The sequence below is a fragment of the Myotis nattereri genome, assembly GCF_964212035.1.
Source record: "Myotis nattereri genome assembly, chromosome: Y".
Lineage (NCBI taxonomy): Eukaryota > Metazoa > Chordata > Mammalia > Chiroptera > Vespertilionidae > Myotis > Myotis nattereri.
This window is the reverse complement of record NC_138094.1, coordinates 34,942,818-34,967,788: the sequence shown is the minus strand read 5'-3', so window position 1 is coordinate 34,967,788 and position 24,971 is coordinate 34,942,818. Positions and strand designations below refer to the sequence as shown.

Here is a 24,971-nt window from a genome sequence, read left to right as displayed (position 1 = left end):
AGGTCACTGCATGATACCAAAGGGATCAACCAGCCGAAAATATTACCCTAGTAAAAATATATTCAACCAACATAGGAATATATATATATATATATATATATATATATATATATATATATATACACACACACATATATATATATAATCTCCTATCTAATAAAAGAGAAACATGATAATTAGCATACGACCGGTACCCTTTCCATTGGCTAATCAGCGAGATATGCAAATTAACTGCCAGCCAAAATGGCGTCCGGCACCAGGCAGCTTGAAACTAACATGAGGCTTGCTGGCTTCTGTGACAGAGGACTCCAACGTTCCCCGCCTGCCTTGCCGGCCTCTGAGCTTGCAGTTTCAGAAAGATTGTAACAAATATAGAAGCTAAACAAACCCCCAGAAACCTGCTTTCAGTGAGCCCGGGATCTCAGAGCTGGAGTTATACAAGCCAAACCAGCCAGATACCTTCTTTCAGCAGGAGAGGCCTCAGAGCTGGAGCCAGAGCTAAAGCTGGCCCAGAATAAAAAAAGAAAAAAAGGAGCAGTTGGGAGCTTCAGTTGGCCTGAAAACAGCCCACAGCCCCTCACCCAGACTGGCCAGGCACCCCAGTGGGGACCTCCACCCTATCCAGGACACCCTTCAGGGCAAACCAGCCAGCCCCAAACATGAACCAGGCCTCTATCCTCTATAGTAAAAGGGTAATATGCCTCTCAGCACTGGGATCAGCTGAGCCATGAGTTCTCTCAGCACCAGGATCAGTGGAGCCTAGAGTCCTCCCGGCACTGGGATCAGTGTGACAGGTGGCAGCACCCAAACCCACTGATCTCCCTGAGGCTCTGTGTGTGACGGGGCGGGGCCACAACCTCCCTATCCGCCCTGCTCTGTTCATGACAGGGGAAGGTGCCCCAAACCCCTGATAAGCCCTGCTCTGTGCCTGATAGGGGGGAGCTCCCCAACCCCCTGATCACCCTGCGGCTCTGTGTGTGACAGGGTGCAGCGCCCCAACCCCCTGATCTGCCCTGCTCTGTGTTTGACAGGGTGCTGTGCACCAACCCACCCCCCAGGGGCCCTGCTCTGTGTGTGACGGGGTAGAGCCATTACCTCCCCATCGGCCCTGCCCTGAGAGTGACGGTGGCGGCGCCCAAACCCCCTGATCCGCCCTGCCCTGAGTGTGACCGGGGGCTGTGTCCCAACCCCCCAATTGGCCCTACCCAGAGCATCACTGAGGATGGCATCGCAACCTCCCAATGTGCCCTCCTCTGTGCATGACAGGGGAAGGCGCCCCAACTCACCAATCAGCCCTGCTCTGAAACTGACCATGGGCTGCACCTAGGGATTGGGCCTGCCCTCTGCCACCCGGGAGCAGGCCTAAGCCAGCAGGTCGTTTTCTCCTGAGGGGACCCAGATTGCGAGAGGACACAGGCTGGGCTGAGGTACCCCCTTCGCCCCGAGTGCACAAATTTTTGTGCACCAGGCCTCTAATATATATATATATATATATATATATATATATATATATATATATATATATATATATATATGTATATGTATATATATATATATGTATATATATATGTATATATATATATATATATATATATATATATATATATATATATATAAATTCAAAGAATTGTAAGAAAATAGTATGAACAACTATATGCCAAAATGCTGGACAATGTGGATGAAATAGATGAAGTCAGTAAAAAATGCAAACTACCAAAATTGATTCAGAAAGAATTAAGAAATCTGAATAGGCTCATAACAACTGATGAAATAGAAGCAGTAATCGAAACACTTCCAACCAACAAAAGCTCAGGTCCAGACAGCTTCGCAGGGGAGTTCTACCAAACATTCAGAAAACTACAATCTATACTCCTCAAACTTTTTCAGAAAAACAAAGAGGAAAGAATACTTACAAACTGTTTGTATGAGGCCAGCATTATTCTAATTCCAAAACAAGGTAAAGACACGACAAAGAACGAGAATTACAGGCCAATATGTCTGATGATGACAGATAGTAAAATCCTCAACCAAGTATTAGCAAATCACATCCAGCAGTATATTAAAGGACCAAATGCCATGATCAAGTGGGATATATTCCAGGGATGCAAGACTGGTATGATATTAACAAATCAATAAATGCGATATAACTCATAAACAAACTGAAGTGTAAAAATCATGTGATCATATCGATAGACACAGAAAAAGAATTGAAAAAATCCCAACACCCAATTGTGATAAAAACTCTCAGCAATGTGGTAATAGAGGGACCATACTCAACATGATAAAGGCCATATATGAGAAACCCACAGCCAACATCATACTCAATAGGCAAAAGCTAAAACCATTTCCCCTAAAAGAATAGGAACAAGACAGTGATGCCTGGGTGGGGGGTGGAGCCGGTGATTGGGGGGATATGAGGGTCCGCTTGCCTAGGCCTGAAGCCTGGCTCAGAGGCGTCAGGCTCGGGCGGGGTGTGGAGCAAGCGATCAGAGGGAGATGTGGGTCCCCTGCCCAGGCATGATTCCTGGCCAGAGGCCTCAGGCCTTGGCGGGGGCCAGAGCCAGTGATCGGGGGGAGATGTGGGTCCCCTGTCGAAGCCTGACACCTCTGGCGGAGGTGTCAGGCCTGGGCAAGGGGCCGATCCTGCGATTGGATGGTGATGGGGGTCAACGTCTGAGGGCTCCCAGTATGTGAGAGGGGGCAGGCTGGGCTGTGAGACAGTATCCCCCCTCGCCCCAGTGCATGAATTTTGTGCACCGGGCCCATAGTTATAAATAAATATATTGATGGTGAGGGTGCAGTCCCTGAGGAGAGGGCGGACTGCACTCTCTGTTGGAGGAAAGGTCCAGTGGATCTTCTCCCTGTAAAAGCAGAGAACGTGGAAAAGCACTCTCTGAAGGAAAAATGTGGTGGTTTTAAAATTCCAATGGCTACAGGCCTTCTTCCTTTCTCCCCCTACTTCTTTGGCAACCTCATATGTCTAAACATACTTTTCCAAAGTCTTTGTTAACTTAAAAAATTGGAGTTGCTTACATTAAGTAAAAAAACTTATTAAAACTCTAAAGTTTTTGAAATAACAAAATTTTGCAATATTTATTTGAGTTTGACTCGAATGAAAAAACAAAGGACATATTTGAATCTATTAATTAAATAAGTCTTTGTTAATTTTATTGGAAATATATCCATAAAAATGTGAAGGTATTACTAAACTAAGAAATGCTAAGTATTTAACTTACCACCTAAAATTTAAGGCTTCCAAGAGTTAAAAGTTCAAATTAAATTGGGAGAAATTATGTGCTCGTAATGATACAATGCATAAAGTTTAGAAATTCATTATCAAGAAAAATAATTCATGTGATTTCTCTGGAAAAACTTAGTAGTACAAAATATATTGTAGTCCTTATGTGTACTATGTGTGGTAAAATGTCAACCTAGGATATACTATTTTATTGGACTGATTAAAAAAGAGGATTAATTCTATGGTCAGAACCAAATTTTTATTTTTAAAATCCAGTTTAAATTTTTGTAGTAGAGCTCAGGAAGTATGTCTCAATGCTGTGGCTGTTGCAATGGTGTGAGCACACTCCACCATGACATGCTTCCTCGGCACACCAGGAAGTAGCAAAGCCCGCCTGAACTAACTCCTAGAGCCACATGCATAGTACCCCAGCCTTTCAGCCATTGGTCGCCTATAGCAATGTGTCTCCCTCTGATTGGTCGCCTATAGCAATGTGTCTCCCTCTGATTGGTCCCCTCATGCTATATATACCCCTGTAGTTCCTCAATTAAACGGATCTGCGTCAATGAACCTGGTCCCCGGGGTCGTGCATGCAGACGCCCTAGCGCGTTGGGGCCCCGTCGTCCTCACCCCCGAGGGATCCCCTGCTTCAAATTTTATTGATCTATTTTAGAATAATTACAACAAATGTATAATGTAATGTTTGGGTTACACATATTTGTGATAGTCTTTCCATGTTAAATTTCAAGACTTTAACCAAGAGATAGCTTTGAAACTTTTCAAGTTCCCTGGAATAATTCAAGGGTTTACTCTCTTCTTAAAAGAAATATTTTAGGAAAAGAAATATTTTCAAACCAAATTACGCCGATCTAATATACTTGAAATCACTTGAAGCTTCATCAAATAAAAATCAATAACTGTGTTCTCTTTACATACACGTATTTTAAATGTTATAAAAGTTTCACCATTTAAGGAAGGGCAGGACAAAGTTGCTGAATACTTCTTAAGCAACATCGGACTATTCAGCAGCAGAATTTTAAGATGGGAGCCCTGACAGTCTGATCTTTAGATAGGCCAGGGGTAGTGCAAAACCTGGACTTCACAGGTCAAATGTATAAGTTTACTTACTTTGCTTTCTCAATAAAGATGCATACTTTAGTCACTTAACAAATTAGCTTTTTACAATATAATCAAGTTCTCATATAAACTCAGTTATATGAGAAGCAGATATTTTATTAGCAATTGGTTCTAACACAGTCCAGAGTAAAATATCTGTACCTATACAAATGAGCACTATCCAAAAGAATGATGTTTAAAAGTAAATTTTAACCTTAATAGAAAGGAGAAATTTTAAAATCTCTCCTGCTACTATTTACAAGGTAAACAAAAAGTAATTATTCGAGCATTAAATCTCACCATTAATAAGACACCATAAAAAAAAGAGTTACTTTTACTTCATCTGTATGCATTGCACAATTGGCCAGCATACCTCTCTCTTATTGGTATTTCTTAAAAGGAACCAAGTTTGTAGCTCTATTTAAAAGAAAGAAAAATGTTTTTAAAAGAGACTCCCTAAATGTGGCCTAGAAATTACTCTGGAAGAAAAAAACAGGAGCAGATTCCCTTCAAATATCTAGAAAACTGTAATTAAAAATAAATGTATTAGGCCTCATAAAGAAAAGTAAACAATTTTCATTTTGCCTCCGTAAACAACGCTTATGTCCATATACTCAAAGACTGATAGCAAAAACCCTACTAGTGTCATTTGCTGTCCCCAGCCAATGACAAAGGAAGTTAGGAAATAAGCCTTGTTTTAGACTGATTTAAATTAGCAAATGAAAATCAAAGAATATTCAGGGGAACTTAGTTGGAATAGGCAGAAACCTATTCCTGGAGCAGTCACTGTTTTTACTGATAGTTCATCTCATGGTAAAGCTGCTTATAATGCAAAGAATTCAGACGAAAGTAATTCACACCAGTCATACTTCTGTGCAAACAATAGAATTAGAAACAATCAAGGCTGACTTGCAGGATTTCCAAAAGCCTCTTAATATTATCTCTGATCTGCCTATGCTGCTGGCCTGGTAAACAGAACTGCAACTACTGAATTTAAATGGCTGTGATCGATGCCTATCTATACTATTTGAACAAGTTCTGGTCCTTTAACAAAAGGAAATGCATACGCCTATCAATTAGTTATTTTATTAAACAGGCCAGGGAAATTTCATCAACTTTTACATCAGCCTGCCAAACAGATTATCAAGAAATGTCCCTCTTGCATGTTATATCTGCTACAAGAGCCTCTAAATCCCATTTTGAAAAACAAAAGTGGGGGAATAGTGAAGAAATCTCCTATAAGTAGACCACACCAAGCCTTAATTACTTTAAATTTTTCCCTTGTAATGCTGATGGCAAGACACTCATAGAATTACAGTGGTGTCAGAATAAGCCAAAGCAAAATGGTCTGGTTAAATGGAAAGATACCGAGTCTAGTTTATAGAAGGGTCCCTTTATTAACCTTTGGTCGAGGATATACTTGTGTGTTTCCATAAAACTCCTCCAAGGCTGTGTGGTTCCTGAAACATGAATCTGAGAGAGGAACTGACCAGACTACTGCAACCACAGATAGCATGGCCCCAAGCAAAACACTGAGGAGTCAGAGGAGACACATCCAGAGATGGGGGATGGTGAAGACGCCTTTCCATGCTAGCACTCATCATCGGTGCATTGGTGCAGGTTGCCCATGACAAAGCCAAAAAAGTGCAGACCTACACTGACATTTCTCACCATTTGTCCACCATCCAGAACTTGAACATCATTGCTGTCATGTCACAAGCTAACAGTGACTGGTAAAGGTGCTGGAAGCCGGTCCATCCTTGCTGCTTGACACAGTCGCTGCCGGATAGAAACATCTGCACAGCATATGTGTCAAGGGGCCTAGCCTATATAGCATACTGTTCTTAATATGTTTGCTCCCCTTAGCGCTGTGTGTTTTAACCGAGGTCACCTCTCCGATAGGTTGTTTCCCCAGGTAGGGATTTTTCCATGAAGTTAGGGAGGGGATGAAACTCCTTAACTAAGTGCCAGGCGGGTAGTTAATCACTTTAACTACAAATAATCATGCTTAAGCTACATAATCTTTACTCCCTGGAATGCAGATAAGAAACGCCCTAACCTTTGTAATAGAAATTGACAGGATTAAAATCAACTGGTATAAATATGGATGTAACAAGACAATAAACAGCAGAACCTCTCTGGAGATCCAGACCAGAACTTGGCTGGAGATCCTGGCTAGGCTGCTGATCAACTGAACACTGTCTCCGTGTCCTTCCTTCTTCGCCGACTCTGTCTACGCCTTTGGGAACCCCTGGACCTGCTGGGGTTGGACCCCGGCATCTGGCGCCCAAACAGGGACCCTTAGGTAAGCCCCCCACCCCCCCACCCAGTACTTTGGAGGGATAGGACTCTACCGTAGGGTGCTGCAGACCCCCCACCCCCCATAGAGGATAAGTAGGGTAAGGGGTAGTTAGTAGAGAACTTAGATTGACAGGATGGGTCATACTGAGTCTAAAGAAAAAAGACTCTATTAATCTTTTAACGCATATGCTTGCTAGCAGAGGAGTTAAGGTTACTCCCAGTCAGACAGAAAGTTTTATAGAAGATGTATGTCAATGGCTTCCTGAGGATGGAACTGTTAATTTAGAAACTTGGACTAAAGCAGGAAAGCAATTAAAGAACTATTACAGCTATCATGGATCTGAGAAGGTCCTGCCAAATGTCTTTTCCCTCTGGAATTCAATCTGTGACACCTTGACACCAGAGGCAAAAACGATTGAACTTTCTCAAAATTTAAATAGTCCCTCGGCTCCACCCAGAGAGGATACATCATTATTGTCTTCAGCTCAATCTAAAAGCAATTTAGCTATGGCTACTGATCAGGAGGAGAATAAATATCATAAACATGACCATTGGTCCTTTCCAGTCAGTAGAGAGGAGAGAGGCCCTCCCGTTCAAAACACGCTCCCCAAGTTAGAAAGGAAGCCTGTGGCTCCTAGGAGCTCCATGTCTAAATTTCAAAGGGTGATAAGAGAAGCTGAAGCTAATGGAGATCTTGAATTCTCACTCTGCTTCCCAGTTGCATATGATAATGAGTCTGGTGGGGACGGAAACCCCACCTGGGAGCCTATACCTTACATAGTACTTAAAGAATTAAAATTGGCCTGCTCTGAATATGGACCTCTAGCTCCTTACACACAAACCTTGGTAGAAACCCTAGCCAGTAAATGGATGACTCCTTATGATTGGTCACAGGTTTGTAAAGCCTGTCTCTCAGGAGGCCATTACTTATTATGGAAAACTGAATATGATGATCTTGCTAAGAAAGCTGTAGACACTAGGAAAAAAACCAGAAAAGGAATAACCCTAGACATGATATTAGGAGAAGGTGATTTTAACACGGCTCTGGAGCAAATGAATATGCCCACAGAGGCACTTACCAAAGTAACCAGTTGTGCAGGAAATGCCTGGAAATCCCTACCTTATACAGCAGGAAAAACAACCACCCTTACAGAGGTTAAACAGAAGGTCGAGGAACCATATCAGGATTTCCTTTCTCGCCTCATACAGGCAGTCAAGAGAGTAATCAATAACAAAGAGGCAGCCGATATCCTAATCAAACAACTGGCTTTTGAAAATGCTAATAATACCTGTCAGGCTTTATTAAGGCCGATTCGCAGAACAGGAACTATAAATGATTTTATAAAACAGTGTGCTGATGTAAGTCCAGCAGGGTGTAGCTATAGCTGCAGCTCTCAAAGCGGAGACATACCCTCAATATGTACAGGGTATAGGACAAGCCAGCAATAATACAGGTAATAAAAGAAATATGAACTGCTACTCTTGTGACTTATCTGGGCACTTTAGCAGAGAATGCCCAAATAAAAATAATAATACTCAGGCCAGATGGCAAGCTCCTCGACAGCCTGGAAATACATTAGGGAATAATATTAATCCTCCAAAAACCGTTTGTCCCCGATGTCAGAAAGGATTCCATTGGGCAAAGGAATGTAGATCAAAATACCATAAAAATGGTCGGCCTTTAAACTCAAGAAATAGCTCCCAAGGAGGTTATATCCCATCACCTCAATTGGGAAACTTGAGAAGGGGCCAGCCCCAGGCCCCTGCAATAATAGGGGCATCAACCTTCAACCCCTCTGCAAATTTCGATCAGTCAGTGACCTCTTCAGGGCAACCCCACGCAGTGCAGGATTGGACCTCCACTCAACCACCCATGCAATACTAACCCCAGACTCGCCATAGCAGCCATTCCTACAGGAGTGTCTGGGCCGCTGCCTGAGGGAACTGTAGGTTTAATATTAGGACGGAGCTCCACCTCGTTACAGGGGATCTTAATCATCCCAGGAGTTGTTGATGCAGACTACACAGGAGAAATACAGATTTTACTTTCCCCACCCACCACAACTATACAGATTCAGCCCAACCAGAGAACTGCCCAATTACTCCTGTTACCAATACATAAAATAGAGACAGCTGTTACCCAGAAAGCTAGAGGGGCCGGAGGCTTTGGATCTAGTGATGCAGCATTTTGGATACAAGAAATCCATGCTACTAGACCTACAGAAATTTTACAAATTCAGGGAAAACCAACTGGAGATCTATTGGATACAGGAGCAGATGTTTATTGCATAGCAGGGAAGGATTGGCCCTCTTCATGGCCCACGCACACCACCTCTACTTCCCTAGTAGGACTAGGAAAGGCATCTAATGTAAAAAAGAGTTCTCAGATTTTAACTTGGGCTGATGAAGATCAACATTCAGGAACATTCTGTCAATATGTAATTACGACTATCCCCTTTACATTATGGGGAAGAGATATCTTATCTCAAATGGGAGTTCTATTATATAGCCCTAGTGATAGAGTAACATCACAGATGCTAGACACGAGATTTAATCCAGGAAAGGGATTAGGAAAAGAAAGTAATACCTCACACTCCTCGACAGGATTTATAATTGGGGCCATTGCCCTTAGGACTGCTGATCCCATAGTCTGGAAATTGTCACAACCAGTATGGGTTGAGCAATGGCCCTTAACATCTGAGAAAATATCAGCAGCCCGACAATTAATTGATCAGCAATTAGCAGAGGGACATATAGAGCCATCAAATAGTCCCTGGAACACACCCATATTTGTAATAAGAAAGAAATCAGGCAAGTGGAGACTTTTGCAAGATCTAAGAGCCATAAATGCCACCATGGAAGATATGGGCTCCTTACAACCTGGATTGCCCTCCCCTGTGGCAATTCCACAGGAGTATTGTGTTGTTGTTATTGACTTACAGGATTGTTTTTTCACTATACCTCTTCACCTGGCTGATTGTCAAAGATTTGCATTCAGCATACCATCAGAAAACTTTAAACAACCTTATCAGAGATATCAATGGAAGGTTCTCCCACAAGGGATGAAAAATAGTCCTACATTATGTCAAAAGTTTGTAGATCAGGCATTGCAAGTTATTAGAAAGAAATTTTCAGATCTATATCTTATCCATTATATGGATGATATTTTACTAGCTCATAAAGATCGGGCTACTTTACAGGAAATTCTTACTCAGACCGCCCTTGCTTTAGAAGAACATGGTCTAAAAATAGCCCCAGAAAAGATTCAGATTGAACCTTCTTTTTCCTACTTAGGCAGAATATTACATACCTCTACTATCACCCAACAGCCTTTACAATTAAGAAAAGATCATTTAAACACATTGAATGATTATCAGAAACTATTACGTGATATCAACTGGGTCAGGTCATATCTAAAAATAACCACTATTGACTTAAAACCTCTATTTGACATTTTGAAGGGAGATTCTAACCCTAAGTCTCCCCGACAATTAACTGTAGAAGGAGAAAAGGCTATAGCAAAAATAGAACAGGCCATCAATAAACAGCAACTACAGTGTCTAGATTATTTCAAATCTTGGGCCTTAATTATTCTAGCCACTAAATATACTCCTACAGGATGCTTGTGGCAGGAAGGACCATTAGAATGGATACATTTACCTGTCACTCCTAAGAAGATTATACCACCCTATCCCTCCCTAGTGGCCACTCTCATTATCAAAGGTAGACAATGCAGTATCGAACTCTTTGGAAGAGAAGTTACTGAGATAATAATACCTTATAAAAGAGAACAATTAGACACACTATTACAATTTGAAGAAGAGTGGCAGATAGCTATAGGTAACTTCCCAGGACAAATTTTACATAATTTGCCAAGATCACCTATATTGCAATTTCTCTCCCTACATCCATTTATATTTCCTATTAAATGTTCAAAAGAACCATTATCACCTCCTGCCTCCTTGGTATTCACAGATGGTTCCTCTAATGGTAGGGCAGTAACAATCATTGACTCAATAATCCATGTTCAACAAACACTAGAGACTTCAGCTCAGAGAACAGAGCTTTTGGCAGTCATTTATGCTTTTGAACAATTGCAATAGGTTCCCTTTAACTTGTACACTGACTCTCAATATATAGTTAAATTATTTCCTCATATTGAGACCGCCTCTCTCCCACAAGGAAGAACAGCCATTTTCTCTTTGTTAACTCAGCTACAAACTTACATTCATAAACGAGAAAAGGCTTTCTATATTGGACATATTAGAGCTCATTCCTGCCTACCAGGACCCTTAAGCGAAGGAAATTATCAGGCTGATTTACTAACTCACCCAGTAGTTTGTACAGCTCTAGAAGAAGCCAGGCGGTCTCATGCCATTCACCATCAAAATGCTTCTGCTCTCCGTCTATATTATCGCATATCTAGAGAAGCTGCTCGAAGTATTGTGCGTGACTGAGGCCATTGTCCTACTCATTTTCCTAGCCCTGCTACTGGAGTTAATCCAAGAGGACTTAGACCCTGTGACTTATGGCAGATGGATATTACTCATGTCCCATTTTTGGCAAACTTTGCTATGTGCATGTTTGTATTGATACCTTTTCTCATCTTATCCTTACTTCTGCACGTACAGGAGAAGCCTTTAAAGATGTAAGTCAACATCTATTCCAATGCTTTTCCTACCTAGGAATACCAAGGGCACTTAAAACAGACAATGGGCCTGCCTATACCTCTAGAGCTTTTAAAAACTTACGCTCTACATTCGGCATCGCACATACTACAGGAATACCCTACGATCCTCAAGGCCAAGCAATAGTAGAAAGGGCTCACCAAACTTTAAAAACACAAATTAAAAAATTACAAGAAAATGAGTTTAAATATTCCTCTCCTCATCATGTTCTACAACATACTCTATTTGTAATTAATATAATAAATGTAGATTCTGAGGGAAATTCCCCAATGTACAGGCATTGGAACCCTGATTTAACTAAACCTAAAGCCCTCGTCAAATGGAGAGACTTGCTTACAGGAGCCTGGAAGGGACCTGATGTACTTTTAACCTGGGGGAGAGGATATGCTTGTATATTTCCACAGGATGCAGACTCACCTGTGTGGATTCCAGACCGTCTAGTCCGACCTTATGTCTCACCGCCCGCCATCTCTGCCTCATCATAGCACACCGGACCAGTGCCAATCTGCAGCAGATGTGCAGCCCTGAGCTGGAACAATCTGTCCATTGGGAGGATCACATGTGCCTCCTTTTTGTCTTTCCACATGTCCCAGCTTTGCCCCACATCTCCTTTCCTTTTTTCCTTCTTTAAAAATCTAACTACTTGTTTGCTGCTTCTTTGGCCTTTCTCCTTCTTTCCTGAACACAGCCTTTTCTAGAATCTCCCTACCCTACTGTTCCAGGAAGGGCACCTCCCTTTTATGCCGTGACTAGGGGTGTTTGCTATATGTCCCATACAAGGAGTTGTCTTGTGCCAAGGGCCTGACATCCTGGGCTAGAAAGCCCTGTTCCGGGACTCTCCTTTGTCCTGTATTGGCCCCTCTTTTTTACCCTTGTGTCAAGAGGGACCATCTTCTTACAATCCAATTGCCCATAGCTGTTGCATGAGCTCTCTGTTAATGCTGTGGTTGAAGCCTCATGGTGGCTGGTACCATGGATATGTCTCTCACCCAATAGCGTGAGCTGGGCCCTCCCTGGAGAAGAAACCTGGGTTCCCCAAGATATGTGATCAATGCCGGGGCCCCGCCAGCAGGCAAGGGGATCCCAAGGCAGTTGCTGGGCATGGAGGCCAGAGGGACAGAGGCTACAAAGGAGACAGAACTGAACCTCACATCACCCTACTTGGCCCAGAGATGGCTGGTAGTCAAAGACAGGTAAGACCCCACAGGGTGGGGCAACCTAAGACAGGCACAGTAGGGAGGCCAGTAGGAGAGAACTTGGGGTTCAACAGAGGTGGGACACAGATCCTCACCCCCCCCCCAATGGTTCAGGGGCTTGAACACTCGCCCCTTCTGAGGAAGGTCTCCTGTCCCCATGGCTGCTTCCCACTTCCCAAGCCCAGCTCAGATCGGGACCCAGGTAAAGACAGAGACTGGCTGACAGCAGCTGCCCTCTCACTGCAACAGGACTTGTTTCCCATTTCTACCTTGGACCATAGGGAAAGGGGAAGCTGAAGGAAAGGGCTGTGTCAGGATGCTGCCTTCTCCCCTTTCTTCTCCCTCTTTTTTCTAAACACTTCCATGCCTTGTAGTTATTTTGCTTTCTCTTCTTTTTCTCTCTGCTACCCTCCATATTCCATATCAGCTGACCCAGAGGGCACAGCTTACTCCTCCTCAGACACCGACACCACCATCAACCACAGCCCTGATGTGCCGGGAGCCGGTCCATGCTTGCTGTTTCAAGGGACCTTGCATATATGGCATACTGTTCTTAATATGTTTGCTCACCTTCTTGGCACTATGTGTTTTAACCAAGGTCTCTGAGAAAGGTTGTTTCCCCAGGTAGGCATTTTCCCCTGAAGTTAGGGAGGGAATAAAACCTCTTAGCTAAGTGCCAGGCGTGTAATTAATCACTTTAACTATGAACAATCTTGCTTAAGCTACATAATCTTTACTCCCTGGAATGGAGATAAGAAACGCCTTAACCTTTGTAATAGAGGTTGATAGGATTGAATCAACTGGTATAAATACAGATGTAACAAGACAGCAAGACACAGAACTTAGAACACAGAACTTAGAAGACAGAACTTAGAAGACAGAACTCAGAAGACAGAACCTAGAGACAGAAGAACTTCGCTGGAGAGAACATGGCAAAAGATCCTGGACTGAACTTGACTACAGAAATTGGCAAGAGAACCTTACTAGAACCTGGTGACTGAACCTGGCTGGAGAACCTGCACAGAACCTGGCTGGAGAACCTAGCGAGGGAACTTGGCTACAGAACCTGGCTAGAGAACCTGGAGAACCTGGCTGGAGAACCTAGCAAGACAACATGGACACAGAACCTGGCTGGAGATCCTAAGCAGAACCTCTCTGGAGATCCAGACCAGAACTTGGCTGGAGATCCTGGCTGGAGATCCTGGCTAGGCTGCTGATCAACTGAACACTGTCTCCATGTCCTTCCTTCTTCGCAGACTCTGTCTACACCTTTGGGGACCCCTGGACCCACTGGGGTGGGACCCCGGCACTGATGGACACTTTGATGCAGCCCTCCAACTCGCTGACGCTTCGGGAAGCCCATCGCCAGTGATGCCACCCACTAGCCAGACCAACAAAGGCAATCAAACCAACAACTTGAGGACAGCTGTAAGCCCTTGACTGAAGAGGCCGGCAACCTTCTACAGGAATGGGGCTCCTTGTGCACTCCATCCACTATGTTTATAGTTATGCTCACTGTCATTGCTTGCCAGTCTTCTTCCGAGTTTTAAACGGCCCAATCTGAGAGGTGGACACTGATTTGCATGTGCTGTCATTTAAAAAATAAAAAAATGGGGGAATTTGCCAGAAGCTGGTCCATCCTTGCTGCTTGACACAGTCGCTGCCGGATAGAAATATCTGCACAACATATGTTTCAAGGGACCTGGCCTATATAGCATACTGTTCTTAATATGTTTGCTCCCCTTAGCGCTGTGTGTTTTAACCAAGGTCTCCTCTCCGAGATAGGTCGTTTCCCCAGGTAGGGATTTTTCCCTGAAGTTAGGGAGGGGATGAAACTCCTCAACTAAGTGCCAGGCGGGTAGTTAATCACTTTAACTACAAACAATCATGCTTAAGCTACATAATCTTTACTCCCTGGAATGCAGATAAGAAACGCCCTAACCTTTGTAATAGAAATTGACAGGATTAAAATCAACTGGTATAAATATGGATGTAACAAGACAATAAACAGCAGAACCTCTCTGGAGATCCAGACCAGAACTTGGCTGGAGATCCTGGCTGGAGATCCTGGCTAGGCTGCTGATCAACTGAACACTGTCTCTGTGTCCTTCCTTCTTCGCCGACTCCGTCTACGCCTTTGGGAACCCCTGGACCTGCTGGGGTTGGACCCTGGCAGAAAGGGATCCATAAAAAACTAATGGCCCCAAAAGAAGCCTACTATGAATGAATTCCTTAAATTCCTGACAATAATATTTAGAAGGACATGAAAGGACTCAATCCTTTTCATCGAATCTCCCTAAGTTTCCTTTTTAGAGTAACCGCTATTGTCTTTCTTTCTTGTTCTTCTATGTTTGCTTCCAGTTTTAAGATGCAGAATGAAAAGTCTTAAAAGGATCTGAGCCCAGCTAATGGCATACACCTTTCTAAATTAATTAAGAAAGCAAAAAGGGGGAAATGTTGGTGAGCAAAGACCAACAGTAGTGAACATATCAATGCGAGAATCCTATAGAAGGAGAATGAACTTTGATATTCAGCATGGCTGAAAATCAGCATTTTGTTACCCTGCTGTTGGCAAAGTGGCTGTAAGCAACCTCCTACCATGATAATACTTTTATTGTTTACCAAACTTTACCATTGATATGCCTGTATGCTTTGCTAAAGGGCAAATGTGTATTTAAGTAAATAAAAGCTGATGGGTCCTGGGTTTCAGAGAGCCTCCTTACTAGAGAGAAATGTCTTCACCTGGCTCCCCCATGCCTTCTAAATATGTAATTGTTGTCTAGTGTATTCCTTTCAGTTCATACACTTTTCCAGTTCCTGAATCTTTGCTGCAAAAGGTTGCTGCAGGGAAGGTAGGGAAAGGTGGTGTTAGAGAGATCAACTAAAGGACTTGAGGCATGCATATGAGCCTGACTAATGGACACTGACACCAGTGGGGGTGATGACATGAGGAGGAGGTAGGAGGGACAAATGGGGGATACGGACACATATGTAATACCTTAATCAATAAAGAAAAAATAGCCCTAGCTGGTTAGGCACTGTGGATAGATTATTGTTCTCCAGGCTGAAGGGTCCCAGGTTCAATTCCGGCCAAAGACACCTGTCTGGGTTGTGGGCTTGTTCCAAGGTGTGAGGCGTGCAGGTGGCAGAGAATCAATGATTCTCATGCATCATTGATGTTGCTATCTCTCTCCCTCTCCCTTTCTCACTGAAATCAATAAAAAATATTTCAAAAAATAAAAGAATAAAAAGATGAATAAAATAGAGCCAGAGTAAAAAATACATGTTTTAGAATATAATAAAAAGGAATCCTATCATTTTCAGATATTTAATAGTTCCTACAACTTTTGTGATAAAATAGGTTTGCACTGTTTTGGTAATATTATATTTAATTTTTTTTCCTTAACATATTAATGTTTATTTCATGTAACACTATATTATAAAAGACTAATATGCAAATTGTCCCTTCAAACAGGAGTTTGACCAGGAGATCCACCATGGGGTGGGACAGACTGGCAAGCAACGCGGGCTGCACCCTCCAGGTAGCCCCACACTGTTCTGTCCGCACCCCCCCCTCCGCCCCCGCAATGATCGAGGACCCACCAGCCAGTAATCTACCCACAGCTCCTTCGCCTGGCCTTCATCTTCCCCCATCTGATCCCCAACTCGATCGGCGTGGGGCCAGCCAGCCAAACACCTGTATCCCCTCCCCCTGGACAACCTTCATCTTGCACAAACTCTGCAATAACACTTTAGAAAATTTCCCGTGAAATGTTACTCACCTAATTATCACAAATGGACACTAAGTCTTTGAAATTGGGAAAACTAGTTAATATGAAACCAACTTTTCCTGCTACAGATATATTGAAATGAATACACTTTCCTTTCATAGTCAGTCAAATAAGTAAATAGTTAAATTAATTAAAAGACAACTCCCTGAAAATAGCTCATCAACATTTTTATTCATGTTTTACATACCTCATGTACAAGAAAGAAGACAGAAAGACCAATAAAATTGGTGAATCATTGGTTTGTAGCCTTCTTCTGAGTCAGAGACCCCTTGGTGAATCTATTTAATACCATAGACATTTCTCTTATGTAGTTTCCAAATGGAAAGTTTTCTACATCAAACGTAGGTACAAGATCGTCTTATCAAATTAATAATAAAGATTATTATTTTACACAGTACAGGGTTGCACATTCCTATACTCAAAACTAGTATTTCAAATACAATTCTAAATAATGAAGTGTGTGTCCTTGATGTTTATATAGTTAGACTAACTTTTATTTCAGTGGGATTTTTCCAAGGTGAACTGATGTCCTTTTTCCAGACGTAAGAAGGGTACATTCAGAACAAATTCTTAGTAGTTCAATAAGAATGAATCTTCACTTTAAACCTACATGACTTCCTGTTCCCAAAGTGTCACATTCTAACATAAGATCAATAGAATTGAGTTCTTCAGAGAACAGTTGAAGTGACTACAGGCAAACTGTAATGCTAAAATAGACTGAATTTAGGTTGAGGTTTAAATCGTATCCCTGTAAGGTCATTAGGAGTGTTTCACACATTACATATTGCATTCATTATTAGAAGTGCTATACCTCTTTAGCAATTACAAATCATATTGATCATCAGTATACATTCTCAATCTAATGAATGGTATCCTTTCTTTTGCTTTGAATGATATGAATGAAATTGAGGTGTATCTCTTCATTCAATGTTACTGTTTTCACATAATTAAAGGTTTCATGCTCATATTATTTTTTAATTTTTTAAAAACATTTGAGTTACAGACAGTAACTTTATGAATTTAAAGTTATTGAATTTATGGAAGTTAATATGATCACATAGGCACTCTTTATTGAATTTATGGAAGTTAATATGATCACATAGGCTTCAGGTACACAAGTCTATGATACCTCATTTGCATATTGCATTATGTGTTTACCTAAGTCAGGTAAAAACCATGGAATTGGGCAGGAAAGTTTGCCACACCTCTGAGCCCAGAAAGGATATAAGCACCCCTATGTTCATAGCAGCACAATTCACCATAGCTAAGATCTGGAAACAGCCGAAGTGCCCATCAGCAGATGAATGGGTTAGAAAACAGTGGTACATCTACACGATGGAATACTATGCTGTTGTAAAAATGAAGGAATTCTTGCCATTTGAAGCAGCATGGATGGAACTGGAGAGCATTATGCTAAGTGAAATAAGCCAGTCAATGAAGGAAAAATACCACATGATCTCACTCATTTATGGATAATAAAGACCATTATAAACTTATGAACAAAAATAGATACAGAGGCAGAGCAGCATCGAACAGACTGTCAAACTACAGCGGGAAGGCCGGGGAGGGTTGGGGGGCAGGCGGGGAGAGTAAGAGATCACCCGAAAGACTTGTATGCATGCATATAAGCATAACCCATGGACATAAGGCACTGGGAGTTAGGGGAGGCCAGGGGATTGTAAGGGCGGGGAAGAAAAAGGAGACATATGTAATACCCTTTGTAATACTTTAAGCAATAAAACAATTTAGAAAAGAGAGAAAAAAGAAATCTCAAAGTAAAGGTCATAAAAAAGAGATAAGACCGATTGCTATGATGTGCTCTGACACCCAGGGAGTAGACTCTCAATGCAAGAGCTGCCCTTGGGGATCAGTGAGCTCCCACAGGGCAGCGCCATTCAGCTGGATCCTGTGCTGACGACTGGCAAGTGGAGCAGCAGTGGCAGGAATCTCTCCCACCTCCACAGAGGCGCTAAGCATGTTTGGCAACTGGGATTAAGCCTAAGCCATCATTCGGACATCCCCTGAGGTCTCCCAGGCTGCCAGAGGGTGAGGGATTCCGTCAAGTGTACAAAGTTCATTCACTGGGCCTCTTATATTGCTAATAAACTACAATAAGATATAACAAAATTCAAATACTTGGAGGCTAAGTAGTCTTTTATTAAATAAATGGAGGCCCAGGGTATGAATTCCTGTATGGAAGCAGTCTGGTCGGCCTCCCCAGATGGGGGCACATGGGGCCAGGCCTGCAGTGGTTAGTGGCCATTGGTGGTTAACCAGAAGGCCATGCCTCCAATCATGGCGTTAGCGCATATAGGGGGTATGGCTGACCAGGGGAAAGGCTGTGAGTGGTTTGCTTATCAGTCCTGCCCCGAATGGGGGATTGCGGGCAGATGGGAAGCAAGCCTGGTCAGGGATATGGCCGATTGGGGCCCAGATAAGGCTGGTTGGCTGCCGCAATGCAAGTCATAGCCAACAGCTATTCTGGACATTCTGCCATTCCGGTCACAGGGCTTTTATGTACAAAGATAGATAACTGGGTAACCGAAGAGATTAAAGAAGAAATTAAAATCATCCTGGAAGTAAATGAAAATTAAAAATAAAAGTCCAAAATCTATGGGACACACTGAAAGTAATCCTTAGAGGGAACTTCATAGCATTACAGGCCTAACTCAAAGAACAAGAAAAACAGTTAACAAATTATCTAACCCCCACAACTTAAAAAGTTAGAGAGAGCAACAAGCAAAGCCCAAACTGAGCAGCAGGAAGGAAATAATGAAGATCACAGCAGAAATAAATGACATAGAGACCAAAAACCGCACAAAAGATTAATAAAGACATGAGCTATTTGTTTGAAAGGATAAAACAGATTGACTAAGCTCTAGCTAGGCTCACCAACACGACCCCAGTAAACAAAATCAGAAATGAAAGAGCAAAATAGCAAAAGACCCCACAGATATAAAAAGGATTGTAAATAAATACTATGGACAACTCTACTCCAACAAACTGATCAACCCTGAAGAAATGGACATATTCCTAGAAAAATACAATCTTCCTAAACTCAGTTAGGAAGAATAAAACATAGGACTAGGACAATAACTACTCAGGAAATTCAAGCAGTCACAAAAATAACTTGCAGCAAACAAAAGCCTGGGCGAGACGGCTTCACAGGGAGTTTTACCAAGTGTTCAAAGAAAAACTAATACCTTCTTCCTCAGACTATTGCATAAAATTCAAAGGAAGTACCATTTCAAATGGTTTCTATGAAGCCAGCATTACTCTAATCCGAAAACCAGATAGAGAAAATACAAAGATAGTAAAATGCAGGCCAATATATCTCTGATGACCATAGATGTTGCAATCCTCAACAAAACTCTAACAAATCCAATGCAACATTACATTGAAATGAGCATATACCATGCCAAAGCGGATATATTCTGGGGAAGTAGGATGAGTCAACATCCAGAAATCAATAAGTGTGATGCATCACATAAACAAATTGTCAGAGATTCATATCAATTGGTGCAGGAAAAGCACTTGACAAAATCCAACACTCAATTTTGATAAAAACTCTAAGCAAACTGGGCATAGAGGGATCATACCTCAACATTATAAAAGCCTTATGTGACAAAACTACAGACAACATCATACTCAATGGGCAAAAACAATTACTCTAAGAAGAGGAACAAGACAGGGATGCCCACTCTCACCACTTCTGTTTGGCAGAGTACTGGTAGTGCTAGGCAATGTGATCAGGCAAGAAGAAGTCAAACAAGGCATGCTAAGTGGAAAAGCAAAAGTAAAACTGTCAAAATTCTCAGATGGTATTGTGCTGTCCATAGAAATACCTAAAGATTCCATCAAAAAAACTATGAGATTTAATAAATGAATTTGGCAATGTAGCAGGGTACAAAATTAACACCCAGAATTCTATGGCTTTTTGATACACGGATAATGAACTCAGAAAGAGAAACTAAAAAAAAAAAAAAAAAAAAAAAATGTCATTTGCCAGTGCAACAAAAAATTAAGAAGACTAGGAATAAACTTAACTAATCAGGCAAAAACCTGTTCTTGGAAAACTCCAGGAAATTGAAAAAAGTGATAGAGGAAGACTAAAGCAAATAGAAGAACATACCATATTCATGGTTTGGTACAATCAACATCAATAAAATGTTCATAGTCCCCAAAACAATGTACAGTTTTAATGTATTCCCCCTTAAAATATCAATGGCGTAACTCACAGACCTAGAAGAAAGTTTCCAAAAATTCCTATGGATTTAAAAAAAGACCCCAAAGAGTTACAGGAATCTGGACAAAGAAGAACAAGGTTGGAGGGATCACAATACCAGATATCAAGCTGTATTACAAAGCCACCATTCTCAAAAATGCCTGTTACTGGCACTAAACAAGACATAAAGACCAATGGGACAGAACAGAGAACATAGAAGTCAACCCTAACCATTATGCTCAATTAATATTTGACAAAGGAGGCAAAAACATAGAATGCAGTCTTACAGTCTCTTCAATAATTGGTGTTGGAACCTGGATGGCAGTCAGGCCTAGGCAGGTCGGGGTAGGTGGGGCCGCGGGGTGGGGCGGGGCGGGGTGGGGCTGGGCAGCTGCGCACTGGGATAGAACTCTGCTGACACAGGCACTGCACTGGAGACTCTTGCCCTTCCCTCGGTGTCTGGGGCCTCTGGGCAGGGCCCCATGGAGGACCTTAGCCAGGCCAGCTGCAGAGAGGAGGACGCGGCGCCAGGCGCCAAGGGGTGGCCCGAACCCCCGGCCCGGGTGCAATTCCGCGTGACAAGGTTCATCATGGAGGCAGGTGTCAAGCTAGGGATGCAGTCCATTCCCCTCGCCACCGCCTGTGCCATTTACCATAAGTTCTTCTGCGAGATCAACCTGGACGCCTATGACCCCTACTTGGTCGCCATGTCTGCCCTTTACTTGGCTGGCAAAGTGGAAGAACAGCCCCTGCGAACCCGTGACATCATCAACGTGTCCAACAGGTACTTCCACCCGGGCAGCGAGCCCTTGGAAATGGACTCCCTATTGTGCGTGATCCGGGACAGCATTGTGCAGTGCGAGCTCCTTGTGCTGCGGGTACTGCGCTTCCAAGTCTCCTTTCAGCACCCACACAGGTACCTGCTCCACTACCTGATTTCTCTCAAGAACTGGCTGAATCCTTACAGCTGGCAACGGACCCCCATCTCCGTCACTGCCTGGGCCCTGCTGCGGGACAGCTACCGCGGGGGGCTGTGCCTCCAGTTCCAGGCTCAGCACATAGCGGTGGCGGTGCTCCACCTGGCCCTGCAGGTCTATGGGGTCCAGGTGCCCGCCGAGGCCAAGGCCAAGAAGCCATGGTGGCAGGTGTTTAGTGGCGACCTTACCAAGCCAATCATTGATAACATTGTGTCTGATCTCACTCGCATTTATACCATGGACACAGAGATCCCCAAAGGTCCTGGCCCAGGTCTGCCCAAAGAAAAGCCTGGGACGCTCAGCTGCCAGGGGAGGGTGCCACCACATCGCCATGACGGCCGGTCCCCAGAGCACTGGGTGGGAGGACTGGCTTTGTGCTGCTGGAAACAGGCCTGTGAAGGCGTTGACATGCTGCCACTTTGATTCTCAGGCTTTGACTGTGCCTGGCAGCCATGGTCCAGATGGTGATGGGCGCTGCACCTACCGTGGGCAGGAGCAGGCTGCGGGAAGCTCTGAGGCCTCCAGGTCTGCTTTTGTCCTTTGAAAGGACACAGACTACAGCAGAGGTTTGGGATCAGTGGAAGGAAAATCAAAGAACGGATGGGACTGTGCCCCAGGGGATTTTTTTAAAGGCAAGATTTAGAGAAAGTATGACTCAAATAACATAGAGGACATTTTATTTTGTTTCATTAAAGATATTACAAAGCCAAAATAAAAACATAATAATTATTGGTGTTGGACTTTTAGCACAGATACATGCAAAAAAAGTTAATCTAGACCACCGACTTACACCATACACAAGTATAAACTAGGAATGAATAAAGGATTTAAACGTAAGTGGGTAACCATGAAAATCTTAGAAGAAGACAAAATATCAGGAATCTGTCTCAGCAATGCCTTTACTGATACAGCTCCTAGAGCAATGGAAACTGAGGAGAAATGAAACAAATGGGATGATGTCAAATTAAAACACTTCTTCAGAGAAGGAGAAGCCAACAAATACAAGAACAACAACAACAACAAAACAAGGAAGTACACTGCCTGGGAGAAGATATTTTCCAATGTTATGTCTGATAAGGACCTATTCTCCAAAATTCATACTGAACTCATCCAATTAAACAAAAGGAAGATCAACATTCCAGTAAAAAACTGGGCACCACCAGTACGAAGGCCCCCTCTTACTTATGGTGGTCCAGTCCCTGTGATGATTATTACAGCCACAGAGGAGATGGGTATGATGGGGGCACGGCAATTACTGCAACAGCCAATGGGACACCCCTGTAAGAGGTCCTGAGTGTAGTGCAGGCGGCAATTACAGGATACACCATGTATGCAAGAGAGAGTGAATCATGCAGTACAGTGGCTCACCTTATTGGGCTCAGGGAGTCAGGGGGGGAAGCCGCTGTGACAGAAGAATTAGACACTGAAATTGAAAATGATAAGGTACCGACAAAATTTTATTGTAAAGAATTTGGCTTCTGTTATTTAAGAATGACTAAAAGGAAATGGTAGGTTTGGGGGAAGCATCAAGAATTGTTTGGAAAACCAAGATGGTGGCATATGTTAACACTGGAGATTGCTGCCTTGAACAACTACTTCAAAAAACAACTAAAAGATGGAACGGACATCATCCAGTACCACTGGAATTCTGGCTGAGTGGAAATTCTACAACTAGGAGGAAAGAGAATATCATATCTGGACTCAGAGGAGGTGCGGTGCTGTAGTGAAATACTGAGGTGCGGAGTGCACGCAGAGTGGGCTGGAGTCGGAGGGTGCGGTTGTTGGTTTCAATCGGGAGGGAGTTTCAGACTCTGAGCTCCAGATCCGGGCGAGTCTCTAGGGACCCAGACTCAAACGGGAGAAGTGGGACTGTCTGGCTTTGGTCGGAACTCTAAGGCAGAGCCCCTAGGGATGGAACTGAGAGCAGCCATAACTGCTTGCTCTGACCCACCCTGTAGATCCCCGGGGACCTGCCCCACCCAAGCCCTGCACAGAGGCATTTGCTGGATAGCCTCAGGCAAACGTTAGATTAGCACCGCCCTAGAGATCCATCACAGAAGCTCTCCCACTGCCGACACAGCGGACTCTCATAGCCAGTTAGCCTAGAGGTGAAATCAACCCTGGTATTGCCAACAACAATCAAGACTTAACTACAACAAGACTGCGCACAAAGACCACTAGGGGGTGCACCAAGAAAGCATAAAAAATGCGGAGACAAAGAAACAGGACAAAACTGTCAATGGAGGATATTGAGCTCAGAACCACACTTTTAAGGTCTCTTAAGAACTGTCTAGAAGCCTCCGATAAATGTAGTGAGATCCTCAAGAAATCTAATGAGACCCTCGATGTTATGATAAAGAACCAACTAGAAATTAAGCATACACAGACTGAAATAACAAATACTATACAGACTCCCAATAGCAGACCAGAGGAGTGCAAGAATCAAGGCAAAGATTTGAAATGCAAAGAAGCAAAAAACACCCAACCAGAAAAGAAAATGAAAAAAGAATCTGAAAATATGAAGATAGTGTAAGGAGCCTCTGGGACAGCTTCAAGCATACCAACATCCGGATTATAGGGGTGCCAGAAGAAGAGAGAGAGCAAGATATTGAAAACCTATTTGAAGAAATAATGACAGAAAACTTCCCCCACCTGGTGAAAGAAATAGACTTACAGGTCCAGGAAGCACAGAGAACCCCAAACAAAAGGAATCCCAAGAGGACCACACCAAGACACATCATACTTAAAATGCCAAGAGCAAAAGACAAAGAGAGAATCTTAAAAGCAGCAAGAGAAAGAAACTCAGTTACCTACAAGGGAATACCCATACGACTGTCAGCTGATTTCTCAAACAGAAACTTTCAGGCCAGAAGGGAGTGGCAAGAAATATTCAAAGTGATGAATACCAAGAACCTACAACCAAGATTACTTTATCCAGCAAAGCTATCATTCAGAATTGAAGGTCAGATAAAGAGCTTCACAGATAAGGAAAAGCTAAAGGAGTTCATCACCACCAAACCAGGATTCTATGAAATTCTGAAAGGTATCCTTTAAGAAGAGGAAGAAGAAGAAAAAGGTAAAGATACAAATTATGAGCAACAAACATGCATCTATCAACAAGTGAATCTAAGAATCAAGTGAATAAATAATCTGGTGATCATAATAGAATCAGGGACATAGAAAGGGAATGGACTGACTATTCTTGGGGGGGAAAGGGGTGTGGGAGATGCGGGAAGAGACTGGACAAAAATCATGCACCTATGGATGAGGACAGTGGGTGGGGAGTTAGGGCGGAGGGTGGGGCAGGAACTGGGAGGAGGGGAGTTATGGGGGGAACAAAGAGGAACAAATGTAATAATCTGAAAAATAAAGATTTAATAAAAAATAAAAAAAGAAAGAATTGTAGGTACCATTATGAAGTTTCAGGATTGGAGGCAAG

The 24,971-nt window shown here is 42.9% G+C and overlaps 1 protein-coding gene across 1 annotated transcript in view; it reads left to right on the top strand.

The window, feature by feature from the left end:
- The window catches only part of LOC308512432 (uncharacterized protein), a gene marked incomplete at both ends in the record, with an annotated part of 191,604 nt that extends 168,664 nt beyond the window's left edge, over positions 1–22,940 (top strand). Inside the window, 2 exons of the mRNA XM_081082186.1 lie at positions 21,052–21,803; positions 22,915–22,940. Of these exons, the coding sequence (XP_080938312.1) occupies positions 21,052–21,803; positions 22,915–22,940 (778 nt within the window). The remainder of the gene's footprint in view (positions 1–21,051; positions 21,804–22,914) is intronic.
- Positions 22,941–24,971: the final 2,031 nt, after the last annotated feature.